The sequence below is a fragment of the Mustela erminea genome, chromosome 12 (genome assembly GCF_009829155.1).
Source record: "Mustela erminea isolate mMusErm1 chromosome 12, mMusErm1.Pri, whole genome shotgun sequence".
NCBI lineage: Eukaryota > Metazoa > Chordata > Mammalia > Carnivora > Mustelidae > Mustela > Mustela erminea.
Genome location: NC_045625.1, coordinates 13837333 through 13850718, shown reverse-complemented (window position 1 = coordinate 13850718; position 13386 = coordinate 13837333). Strand labels below are relative to the sequence as shown.

The window sequence follows — 13386 nt, the reverse complement described above, 5'->3', positions numbered from 1 at the left end:
AAACATCTCTGCCTGTTCTCCTCCATGCTAGCTCCGTCACCTCAGTCCTGGTCACCGTGATCCCTTGTCTGGAGTTCTCCATCAGCCTGGGGGGCAGTCTTCCCACCCAGTCCCACTGCCAACCCATCCTTTAGGGGCAGCCAGAGGGAGAAGAATCGCTCTATAGCCAGACCCTGACACCACCCCATTCCCACTCTTAACTCATCAGCAGCTTGTCACATGCCCTGAAGACAAAACCCAAACTATCCAACAAAGCCCACAGGATCTGGCCAGCTTCCCTCTCCTCGTCTCTTCCCATCTCCCTTCCAGAATACAACTCTCCAGCCACGCTATAGTTCCGTAAGTCCCTGGGTCATGCTCTGTGCCCTCTGGCCTCTGAACTTCCATACATTAGGTACCCAATGCCTGAAACATCCTTTCCTCCTCCAAGTAACTCCTCCTCTATCCTCATATTTCCCCGGGAAGCCTCTCTTAATCCCTCTGAACGAAATCAGAAAGATGTTAGGTTAACCCAGCGTTTGTCCATGTGGCCCCTCTCACTCTGCTCCTGCCCTCCACTCCTCCCACCTAGCTAGATGACGAGCAAACACTTTGACATGAGGTTCCTTAGGAGAGGGACCCCGTCTGTACCCGTGTGTACCATTCATACCTATACTGTAACCACCACTTACGGAGCAGAAGATGCTCAGGAAGTATTTGTGAACAAAGGGCATCATGACCCAACAGACCAATGAACCAACTGCCGAGCATCTGCTGGGACCCCTGCAGGACCCTTCCAAATCCACTCTTGCCCGCGACCTCTTCCCAAACCCACCCCCAGTCCTCTCCCTTCTTGCCCTTCACTGGCACCAGGAAGTCTGTTTTTCTCCCTTGGTGACTGCCTCGGCACATTCTGGTCTCTTCCCTGGGTTCCCTATTTCCAATTTAACTGCTGGAGACCTGCAGTTCCGCGGGAAAGACAACCCTGAAAACCTTCTAAAGGCTTCACCACTCATTAGCTGGGAGAGATACAAGGGAATGTAGAAGTAATTTGTGTGGAAAAGGATTCTCGACTCTCTCAGAGTACAGCGCTAGAAAGGTTGCGACCCTGAAGGGGAGGCCCAGCCAAAAAAAAAAAAAAAAAAAAAAAAAAACACACCACACCGATCTGGGGAGGCTTCTCTTCTTAGCCACATAAATGAGAAAAACGCTCACTCACTCAACCCTGAGGTCCTACACCTCACAGAGAACTCTGTTTCCTGACTCTTGAGATTCATCCCCAAACTCCCATTTTCCAGATCAAAGCTAAGACAAGGCTGCAGCACATCAAAGAAATGCTAGCTCCTCCAGACACTGAAGCTAGGACACTTCGTAAGTGGAAACCATGGCCTCTCCCTCGGTCTGTTCATTCCTCTTTTGTAGATAATCCTAAAACAGGAAAACAAGTTGCAGACTCGAATCTCATAAGGGGGTACGGAGGCAGAATGAAAAGCGACCAGCAGCTGGGAGTTGGGGCGACGGGGCACCAGAACCCAAATAACACGGTTGGCCCGTCAATCAGGAGTCACTGAGCAACCAGAAAAAAGGGGACTAGAGTCAGTACCCTCTATTTAAGGAAATAGGAAAGCAGATCATTCGCTTTAGAACAATTTCTGTCAAATTCCAAATGAGGCTGGCTCTTCAGTAGGTCACAGGTTAGCCAGAAGCTTCACTTGTATTTAGTTTACACAGCCTTCCACCTGGTGACCAGCAAAGCAAGGCAAGAGATTCAACACATAAGGTTCATGATAAAGAAGAAAACGTCAACTCACTCCTGATCAGTTTTGATCAAAGTTTGATTAAGACTGCCTAAAGGTTTTAAAAAAAAAAAAAGACTGCCTAAAAGTCCTATGGCCCATCCATTTCTCTGACTACGTGGCACACATTTTATTTCTGGACCAAGAGAGAGCTCTATACTCAGTCTACACTGTTTTGGCCCCTTGCCGATGTACTAATCTGGGCCCTCAGCCTGCATTAAAAGACATGATGAGGGGCACCTGGGTGGCTCAGTTGGTTAAGTGTCTGCCTTCGGCTCAAGTCATGATCTCGGAGTCCTGGGATCCAGCCCCGAGTCGGGCTCCCTGCTCAGCGAGGAGTCTGCTTCGCCGTCTCCCTCTGCCCACCCACCCCCGGCTTGTGCTCTCTCGCTCTCAAATAGATAAAATCTTTAAAAAAAGACAAAAAAAAAAAAAGACATCATGAAAAACAGGTCCCACAAAACTCACTAGCATCTCCTGTGGGGATAAAATCACTTCCTGTTCCCTCTGGGGAGATTCACAAGAGAAATTTTTCCCCTATGATATCAAGTAAAACAGCTTCTCCTGAGTTCCTGGCTCACATCCTTCCGTGAGCAGTGTGACTCTTAATGTTCATCAAGACTGTTTTTCTCTCCTTCCTTTGGTTACCAGGAAGCTCACAGTCAAACTGAAGGCTACGTCTAGTATCTGAACAGAACTTTTCGGCGGGATTTTTTATCTATAATTCTATCCCTGCCCTCGTAGCCCTAACCCTATTCCTTTTCCCTCCACCCCGATCTTACTCCAGGTTTTCTCACTGTGGGGAAGCAAGCAGAGAAAGGAGGGGTGAAAGACTGGGAAGAGGACACCCTTTCACCCTGCTGCCCGGGAAACGAATGTCAGCACGTCGCAGAGATAAGAGCCAGACCTGTCTTTCTGCTCCAGGACCACAGCCATGTCCAAGTCCCCCTCGTGCCTCTTCTTCATCTCTAAAAGCTTCTTTTCCAAGCTCAGCCGAAGAGCCTTCTCTGTTTCTGTCCCCGCAAAGGCCTTTTCCAGTTCTGCTTGGGCAGCTTTCACATCCTGGAGTTAAATTAAATGCATTTGATGCAATTTTTCAATACAATTGGGAACATTTTTGAAAGGAAATTGGATTAAAATATAAATATTTATGACTTTTTCTCCAGCACATTTCCCCTCCCTGAATTGTACTATACATGGGCAGAATCAGTAATAAATACATTTGCCAGCCATTTTTCCCTGTTGTATCCTGAAGAGTAATAAGCATTTCCAATGGAAAAGACTCAACTCTACAAAAACTGTATTTTTGGGTTTGAAAAATCAGATCAATATTTACAGCTTGAATGAGAACAAGGAGAAATGTGCCTCTCAATACTTTTAAACATAAATTCCATAGTCCCCACAACCCCCATACAAATACATCCCACACCCCACCGCCCTCTCCCTACTTCTTTTAAGATCATGACTACACATCTCTCAACTACATTCTATCTCCAAGGTGACGCCGGTGGTGAGAAACTACGTTCTTCCTGAGAGCTCAGAGAGGCCAACAGGGAAATTCCCTTACCCATGCAGGCAGTGCCCACCTCAGGGAAAAGGGCCCTGGAGCTCAGGAAAATGACCTGGGGTAGAGCCGGACCTCCAAGTGCCCACAGCCTTGGACTACATCACCAAGATACAAGTCAAACCAAACTGGGTTCAAAACCCAGCTCTCCTGATGATTTGCTGTGAGACGTTAGAGAGTCACTTAGCCTCTCTGGGCCCCAGCTTATCTCTAAAACGGGGATCACCACCATCCCAACAAGGATTTGCTCTGAGACTCTGTCAAAGGCTTGCTGCACCACAGGAAGCTCAAAGAATCACTGGCTTCCTCTTCCCTGTCCTTTCCCTTCTCGGGGCCGGCCCCATCACTGCCCCCACTTGGGTAGGGGAGAAAGCCTCCCCTCCCCAGGAGGCCTCCCTGGCAAGCTCAGCGATAGCCGGGAAAAGTCACTGCCCAATATCCCGAGACAACAAACAAAACCTGCTTCCTGAGTGCCTGTTAAATGCCAGGCTTTGAGCAAGGAGCCTGATTCATCTCATCTCCACTCCTCACCTAACTAAAAACGTTATGCACGGAGAGACAGCCTCCAGCGGCTGAGAATGCAGGTTCCACAGCCACAGCACCCGGCTTTCCTGCCTGTGCCATCCTGAGCAAGGGATTTGGCCACTCTGTGCCTGGGTCACTGTGTTTTTGTTTTTGTTTTCAAAAAGAATGATAGAAGTATTTACCTCACAGGCTTCCTGAAGGGATGAACTAAAAGGATGTGTGAAAAGGCTGAGAAGGGTGCCTCGCACGTGGCAGGCCCCCCAGACACTTCTAGGACCACGGCTATGAGGACATCACTACTGCAAAGCAGATGTCACCAGCCTCCCTTGACGGATGAGGCCACAGAGGCTCGGAGAAGGGGACAAGGCCAATCAGCGACACAGCAAAGGGTCAACCAAGCACGGGCTGGCACTCATGCCAGCACCCAAAAATGCTGGCCGGTGCCTCCTGGGAACCAGAAGATGACTGAACCAACAAGGACGTTTCAACTAAAATTCCGAATTTGGAGTCGGAAGACTCTTGTTTCAGTTCCAGCTCCGAGGACTAAGTCTCCCTCCCTCTCAGAGCTGTGTCCTCATCTGTATTCTGGACCTAGAATCTACACAGCCTCGTGGAGCCCATGCGAACAACACAAACGCAGAAGACCACTCTGGGCTGCAAAGTCCGCACTGGAGCGTCTGCCTTCTGGATCCAGACCCGCTCTGTGCTGCCATCCCTCCTCGGATCTAAGGAGAGCCAGGGTTCCAGGTGGAGAACAGGACGGACACCAACAGACTTCAAAGACCGAGAACGAAGTAACCAGTGTCACTGAACACTGGCTGACTGTGGGCAGAAACTTCTCACATCTAGGAGACCGGATTTTTTAGCCAAGACACAGCCTGCCTCCTGGTATGGTCACAGGAAGCGCCTGAGAATAAGCAGGAGGGGTTCCATGCAGCGTCACCCTGAAAAGAGGCATTCGGTGAGCACTGGGGTGACATGGGATGGAGGCCAGGTACCAAGGACAGGGCTGCGTGGGCATGTCACGGCCTGCAAACCGGAACCCACTTTCAGGCTTAGCGCCAGTCAGAGGAGTGGCTTCCCCGCTCCGGGCCTCAGTTTCCTCCTCTGTAAAGTCAAGGGACCAAACTAGGTAAGAAGAAGAGCAGGGGCTTGAAGACCAGCAGCCGCAATTCAACCCCAAGCTCAAATTCTGACTAGTCTTTCCGTACTTCACTGTCTGCGTCCGCAGGAACGGAGACGACAGCCGGGAGGCAGGGTGTGAGGGTACCAATTCTATACGCCCGGAGCCTCAGACGGGGCCGGAACCCTCGAGCTGCTCAGTAAGGATGGCTCCCATTTCTGCTGAAACTCTGAAAGTTCAGGGGAAAAGGAACAAAATCCTGCCCTCGCCTCTTTTTTTTTTTTCTTTTAAGATTTTATTTATTTATTTGACAGAGAGAAAGAAAGATCACAAGTAGGCAGAGAGGCAGACAGAGAGAGAGAGGAGGAAGCAGGCTCCCCGCTGAGCAGAGAGCCCAATGTGGGGCTCGATCCCAGGACCCCGGGACCATGACCTGAGCTGAAGGCAGAGGCTTTAACCCACTGAACCACCCAGGCACCCCTGCCTTTGCCTCTCTTAACCCGTGGTCAGAACACACTGGCCTCAGGGTTTGCAGACTTGCCTCTTCCAAATGCAGTATTTTCTTGGTTAGGAGATCTTCGACCTGCTGCACCTTCTTCTGGGCATCCTCTCTCACCCGTCGAACTTCGGAGCCACCCCCTTCGGCAAGGCTCTCAACTGCTTTGCTGCAAAAAGGGGCAAAGGTGTCAAAACCATGGAGGGACAGTCGGACGGGGATTTCAGCAGCCCCCAGTTTGTCCCTTCTACCACACACCTGCGCTGCTGTTGTTTTTAATTAGTATTTGTAATTCAAAAACACGATAGTGCAGTATATGAATGTTTCAAATCAATCAACATACACACCTTAAACTTAGATGTTACATGTCAATTATACCTCAGTTTAAAATACATATATGTAAACACAAATTAAGAAAGGAGAATTATCTGTAATCTTACCGGTCAGAATAACTAAGTTAACATTTCAGCATGCAGACTTACAGACATTTTCTACAAAAAGAGAATCACGTATCTATGATCTGATTTTATCACATAATATACTGGGTCAATAAATATAAATCTATCATTTTTAAAGGGTACATATTAATTTACTGTGCAAAATATACTGTAATATATTAAATCAAACCCCAATTTTTTTTATTGATGTACAGTTGACACACCTCAATCCCCTATTTTTAAAGCTTTCAGATGGAAAAAAAAACTTAGATTTCTAATTTTATATTACCTGAAAATATGTCTAAAGCACAGAGCCCACTATAAAGTACCCAAATAAACATTAGTGTTATTATTTATTGTATCATAAGCAATGTTATCATAAAAGCATCTTTGTATGTTTATTATCTAGTGATTACCTTGGATCAATTTCTACAGAGGGAATCACTGGGTCAAAGGGTGAGCACACATGTAAGACCTTTGATAGCTGTTGCCCAATTGCCCACCAGGACATTTCCAACAAAGTACCCCTCCGCCAGTGGCGGGGGGCAGAGGACAGGCCTGACAAACCAACATGCAAAGAAGTAGCATGCCCCAAAAATAAATCTGAGGGGTCAAGGGCTTTTATACATCAGCTTTTGCCAAACAGAGTGGGAAGCATTTTAAATAAGGCACGATCCGTCTGCAAGCATCAGCTACCACTTGGGGCACGAGGAGGGGACCCTGCACAAGCAGCACCCGCTCCAGAAAAATGCAGAGTTCGCACAGTGGTGACACCACGGAATATTGTGTCCAGTGGATGGGGAGGGGTGGGGATGACACACCAAAATCAGACACAGGACCACAACCACAGACGCCTTTCATTTTGGTTCTCCTCAAAAGAAAAATAAGTGTCAGATACGAATTTGTGAGACATATACTCAGAGCAGTTCTCATCAGATTTCTAAAATGACTGCAGGTTTCCAGAAGGCAGAATAATAAAGGAAATGGCTCCACCTAAAGCTGGTTTCTCGGAAAAACTGCCACAGAACAGATTTGGTCACCACCAGCCTCCCTGCCCTACTTTGGGGTATATACAATTTTCCAACCAAGAGCCTTGTGATCAGACACTCACGTGTACAGGCCCTGTGAATTTCTGACTGAGAACAATGGAAAGTCAAGAAGGCCACACTTGCTGCCCAACCATCAAACATGAGTTGCCTGCAAATACAGACTTTATTCATATCATGCTTCCTGTCACCAATAAGCCTTCAGAAGGCCCCAGTGACGTGACATCATTTTAAAGGAATCCAATGCGAACAACTGAAAGAAAGAACGTGGGACTCTGAAGCTTGAACCAATTTGCTTCCAAAAGTAGACTCTATTATGTCCTCAGGGCGCCTCCGGGGAAATCACCCCCACACCTCAGTTTCCTCGGTTGAAGAACGACATGACTGCCTCTGAGAATTCACGTGCTAACCCCTGTGGGGGCCACATCACCGTGCCCCTTCCTCTCGGATCCGAGTGCCACCTGCTGTCCCTGAGGCCACCTGACAGGCCCTGTTGCGATGTTCTGAGAGGCCTCAGTCTACCCCTCTGAGCTGAGAACGGGTCATCCTCCGGCCAGAACTAAGGCCACCACTGCCACTTCCCAACGCCATGAAATGTCCTCGGCCACCACTCCCTCAGGTCATTTCTCCAGCAGTGCCGTCTGGAGTTCACGGGGATCCAGTCATTCCTATCACTCCTCAAGACGTCTTACACATGGCTGAAGAATTCCAGACTAGCGGCTTTTCTTCCTGAGCCTCGGACATGGGATGTTCCCAGTCCTGAATTCCCACTAACCACCAAGTGTTTTAGCCCTTGGGTTATACAGGGCCTCCTCTACAGAACGGTTCCTTCTGCCCACCCACCCCGACCCGCACCCCAACCCCTGCCCAGCAAGGGCAAGCACACCGTCTCCTTGCCGTCGACCCAGATCAAACCTTGGTGTTTTACAGTTGGACTCATATAAGTTGTCAAGAGGCGGACTACAATTTTTAACAAGTACCAGTATTATTCAGTTTGTTTGCATTTTAGTTATACCAATAAAATATATTCCCAATAATAAATGTTCCAACTTCTCATTTATCATCTTTGTATTTTACAGTTACTGTAGCAATAAAATTTATACTCAGCAGTACGGTGCAATTTTCCTCTACTAATGGAATTATTATTTTTGTTTGTGTTTTAAAGCTACAGAGATAAAATTTACTCCCGACAATATGTCTGCTTTTGTTTTTAATGTCCCCTTATTGGAACTGATAAATATAACAGTGAAAAGCCAGCACACAAACATGTTTACTCTGCCACAGACAGAGTGGGCTCCCGAGCCAGACCCATCCCAACCCTCTGGTACCAACCTGGACAGGCCCCGAACTCCTCTGAGCCCCAGTTTTCTCCACACTCAAATGGGAATCCCAGCTGCCTCACAGCATTGCTGTGAAATTGATAAAGTGTGTCAAGTGCCTGGCACAGGGTCTGGGGCAGAGTAGGATCTCAATAAATGCCAGCTCACTCCTCCTACCCTGTCTCTCCTTATAGAATCTGGGCCAACAGACGAGAGAGAGAGAGAGACAGAGAGAGAGCAAGGCCTAAGGCGAGGCAAGGGTAGGACAAAGTGGTCTAACCCAGCATTCCCCCGATACAAAAAAGAACTTTCTATAAATACCACCCCCGCTTCCCCCTTTTAACTGTCAACACTTTCCCTTGAGTCTTTCCATTCTAATTATAGTTCTTGAGAATAAGCAGGGGCTTTTCCTGTGACAGGTCCCATATCTTCCACCCGCCCCCGCCCTCCGAAAAAGCAACCACCATGAAAGGGTAGTAAAAGGTTGCTGAGGCATTAATAAAGGTTATTTTTCCACCACAAGAATGTGCCACACACACTTGGACGTGCTAGGCAGTGAGGGTAGAGGGAAAGGCACACTTCGTTGGGATGTGGCAGCCCCTGGGCTTGTCTTAGGGCGGGCAAGGCACACAAAGGCCCCACAAAGGAGGAACAGGCGAGAAGCCCCATGTTCCACTAAAGGAGAACAGACTCTTGTCGTGGCTTTAGAAGAGACCGAGTCATGTTGGAGGCACAAGAATCACCCACATGGAAAGAAAAAAAGAATACGAAACCAGTGCTGCACCAGAAGTGAGGGGCTCGTGTTCGAATCCCAGCCTCCATCACCCGCTGAAGCGGTGCTCCTCACGGTCCTTCCCTTCTCCAGGCCGAAACCCCCGACTCTCCAAAGTGAGATCTTCCTCCAGATGTGCCTAGCTCCCAGGACGATGGCGTGCAAATGGAAGCAAGAGTGTTTTATAAACTGTAAAGTGCTGGGGTCCCTGGGAGGCTCAGTCGGTTCAGTGTCCCACTCTTGATTTCAGCTCAGGTCATGCTCTCAGGGTTGAGACGAGCCCCGTGCCAGGCTCCGTGCTGGGCATGAAGCCTGCTTGAGATTCTCTCTCTCCCTCTCTCTCTGCCCCTCCCCTGCCCCCCTCTAAAAATACATAAATAAATAAATAAACCAACAACCAGCCAAGGGCTGCACACACATGGGAGTGAGCTTCTACACCAGAGAAGCTCAGGAAGAGTCTGAGACGCAGGCTCCAGGCAGCCACGCGGGATTCACCATGAGTCTCCGTGTCAGGTAAGTGACAGGGAAGGCATCTAGACTGGGAGAGGACAAGAGGCAGAAGTGTCAGCCAGGCCAAAGCTAGAGCAGCAGGAACAGAACATTTTTAGTGCCTGTGAGCTTATGCCGGTGGGATGAAGAGCTGGTGGAGAGAGCTGGAACGGGTAAGTCATTGCAAACATTCTTAAAAACAGAGCTCTGGATCTTGGGCCCTAACCTAGGAGTCGTCCCTGACATGCCCTTCCCAGCCATTACCAAGCCCTGCTGACGCTGCTCACCCAATGTCCTTCTAACCCACCGTCCACCTCCGTCACTAGTCTCTCACCTGAACTCCTGGACGGCCTCCTAATGGTCTCCCTGCCTCCCTTCGCGCTCTGTGGACCATCACTTCCCACTCAGCACCCACAGTGACCTCTACAAAACTAAACTCTCATTGTGTCCGCTGCTGGAAACCCGTGACTGCTTTCCATTTATCTTGGGATAATCTCTGCTGTGGCCTCAAGACCCTCCAGAACAAGGGGGAGGCCCCCCAGACTTCCCATATTTCCTCAGACCTGCAAGGGCACCGGCTCATTCCTACGGGCTCCTCGGGGCCCCTTCCTGGCCACACGTCTTGTTTGCAGGTCTGCTCCTACTCTGTCAGCACCCGTTGCTCCTCTCCTTTCTCACAGCTCTTTTCCCACTTCAAATCCAAACGCTGACTATTCCAAGTATTTTCTCACCATCACCCCTTCTAGAACTTAAGCCCCAAGTGTCCACCTCGATCACCAATGCATCCCCAGGAACCTAGCCCCAGGGCAGCACACAACAGCTGCTTAATAAATATTTTCTGGATAAATTAATAAAACTGATCAGACCCAAAAAGGTCTGTTTCAGTGACCTGGGAACCTATGCACAGAAACACGTGCACGAGCCCTGAAACCATTCGGCCCTGTGTGTGGCATGGAAAAGAGTGCATCGTCTTCATGGGTTTGGGTTCCTGCAGGTGCATGCCTGTGAACAAGTCCTAGCCACGACCTGCAGCAGGTGGGGACAAAAAAAAAAAAACAAGTTCAAACTCTCCTACTGGCTTCCGACTTGGTAAAGTCGATCTGACTTCCTGCCAGAGAGATGCTGTGCTTCAAAACGAAAACAAGAATAGCAGCAAAATAGCAACAGAAACCAAAAAAACAAAAACTTATCAATCTAGTTTACTTGTTCAATCACTCACTTATTCATTGACTCGTTCAGAAAATACCACATGTGCAAGGCCGCCGTAACTCAGGGAAGCCCGGGAACCTCTAGTCTTAAGAGCCAGCAGCGGCCCAGCTTCCAGCAGCCAGCGGCGTGGCAGTGAAAGGAATCACAGGGCCAGGCCCAGAGCAGTGCCACTCGTCCTAAACCGAAGGTGCCATGCTCCTGGCCCACCACATCACGCCGGAGCTTGGCTCCTGTGACAGATGAGGTGTTTTCACCTAAGCTTTCAGCCACATCCTTGGTGGCTCAGCCCTGGGAAGTCTTAGTCCATGCTCACCAAGCAAAATTCTGTACATTTTGGGGTCCTGGACCCCCAGACGCCCTCTGTCCCTGTGCCTCCATGAGACTCCAGGCGTGCTATACACCTCCCCGGGCTCTGCTGAGCTGCAGACACGAGAAGAGGGCTCTGCAGATCTGCAGTATATAGCACAATTACGCAGTAAGCATTTATGAATAGATGGATAACCAATCAAGTCATAGACTGCATTCTTTAAGCTAGGCTTGTTGATCAATAAATATTTAAATTAATTATGTGATTAACTGAAATAACAGTTTTCAAATGGTTAGTTTTAAGCAGGACACCTTTTTGAAATAAAATATTACAAGAAACGCCAGTGCACTGAACAGATACAGAAATTAGTTATTCTGAAAAAAAAGCCCTTCCCTCTGCCCCCCAGCCTCACTCAGGACCCCTGGGAGCCCCTCCAGCTTCCACAGCAATGAAAATGAATGAGCTACCGCTAGAATTCAGGACAGGGATGGATCTCAGATATATAGTGCTGAGGAAGGAGGCCAGGCACAAAACGGTGTGTATACAGTGCACGATTCCATTCCTATAAAGTTCAGAAACGGGCAGAACTAAGCTGATGCTATCGGTGGTCAGCGCAGTGGTTATCCTGGTGGAGAAGGCTAAGTTCTGGGAGCACAAAGGGGACTCCCGGAGGACTGGTGATGTTCTGGTTTATCTGGATGGTGCCCCATGAGTTGTGTTTGCTTACTGAAAAGTCATCACACCGTACCCTTAAGATGGGATCGTTTTCCCCATTATATTACACTTCAAAGTTTGCTGAAAATTAATTAAATAAAAACGAACACCTCCTTGGCGTCCTTGGGGCCCAGAGAGAGCAAACTGGCCTAGAAAGTGCACGGCTGTGTCCTACTGACCCACTCAGCCTTCGCCACTGGGACCCCAAGCGCCCTGCAAGCAGGTGACAGGACAACAGGTACTCACGAGGCTTTGATGAGCAGCTGCTCTCTCTCCTGGAGGTCCCGTTTGAGACTCTCTACTTCCACCTTGAGTTCGATGTTCTTCCAGTCAAGAGCAGGAAAGAAAAGAAACAATGTAAAATGTGGAACACCAGAACGTCTGCAGTGGGGAAACCGCTTTCAGCACACACTAACTTACATGATGCTTATAATAGGCAGATGCTAGATTCAAAACCTCATTAGCCTCAGGGCACAGGGAGAAGGGAATTATTAAACACTGGTGGTCTCACAAGAAAGCCCTGGGTTTCTCAAGACTTGGAACAATTATGTAAATTTTCCAAGCTTCTAACAGCCAGAGCATTCAAACACTGAGGCATAAATGTCATACAAGTGAGGCTGATTTAAAAATTGTTTGCCCTCCGCCAAGCAAATTTACAAGCAATTCTGCAGTTTGCTTTTACCATTCCAAGGCAATTACTTCTGGTTGTTTACAATCATGCATGTGGGGGCTGCAGCAGTGGGAATGTGTTACAGCTTCAAAAAAAAACAAAAACAAAAACAAAAAACCCCACAACATGTGGATGGATAACTGGGAGGTCACATCAGTGCATCTCACGGTCTCACGGCTCATCCAAAAGAGCCATGACTGCATGGGGCAAGCTGTCTATAAGGGACACCACGGTGCTCTCCAACCAACCACCCTCCTCTTAACGGACTGGGATGAGGGGAGTCACACATGGCCGTGGGCTTCTAACTCACGCGGGAATCCAAAGACAGACTCTCTGGCTAACAGACTGCAATGTGAGACAGAGGGGCAGGGTCGAGCTGCCCAAACTGTCCACAAGTGTATTGCAGACAGAATATCAGATGAGCTCAAGTAGGAGAGACTGGGGTCTGAGTGTGTAGTTTGCAACGGGGTTGCTATAAACCCAAGATTTCTCTGAGATCTTGCTCCTGTTTGGTTTTAATAATTCATAACAATTTTATATTCTACTCCATAATACATGCATATTATTTTAAATAAAAACCCCATTTCCAGGAAAATTTACCATCTCGGGGGACACACTTCCCATCTTTCTCCCAAGCAGCCCTGGGGGAACGAGGACCCCAGAATGAGAAGTCAGCAGGAATGAACACCAATCCATTCACGAGGACAGGAATTCGAATGCTGCCTCCCCTCTTTACCAGGAGGAAACTGTCCTAAGTCAGCAGCTGCTCGTGTATTCCTCCTGTCATGTCCCAGACATATCCCAATCACCTGGGACAGGCTGAGCATGGGACTCAGCACTGGGGACACCATGGTAAACAAGGCAGACACAAGCCCTGGCTTCATGCTAGCATCAAACACAAAACCGGAAGCACCAGCCTGTACTCGCCCTTGCAAGCACA

General features: G+C 48.6%; 1 protein-coding gene across 6 annotated transcripts in view; it reads right to left on the bottom strand.

Moving 5' to 3' along the window:
- CDK5RAP2 (CDK5 regulatory subunit associated protein 2) overlaps nt 1–13386 on the bottom strand; it is a 176877-nt gene that overhangs the window by 131355 nt on the left and 32136 nt on the right. For all 6 annotated transcript variants that reach the window (XM_032307032.1, XM_032307028.1, XM_032307030.1 and 3 more), the window contains 3 exons: nt 12023–12099; nt 5529–5652; nt 2683–2837 (listed from right to left, as the gene is read on the bottom strand). In XM_032307032.1, coding sequence (XP_032162923.1) covers nt 2683–2837; nt 5529–5652; nt 12023–12099 — 356 coding nt within the window. The remainder of the gene's footprint in view (nt 1–2682; nt 2838–5528; nt 5653–12022; nt 12100–13386) is intronic.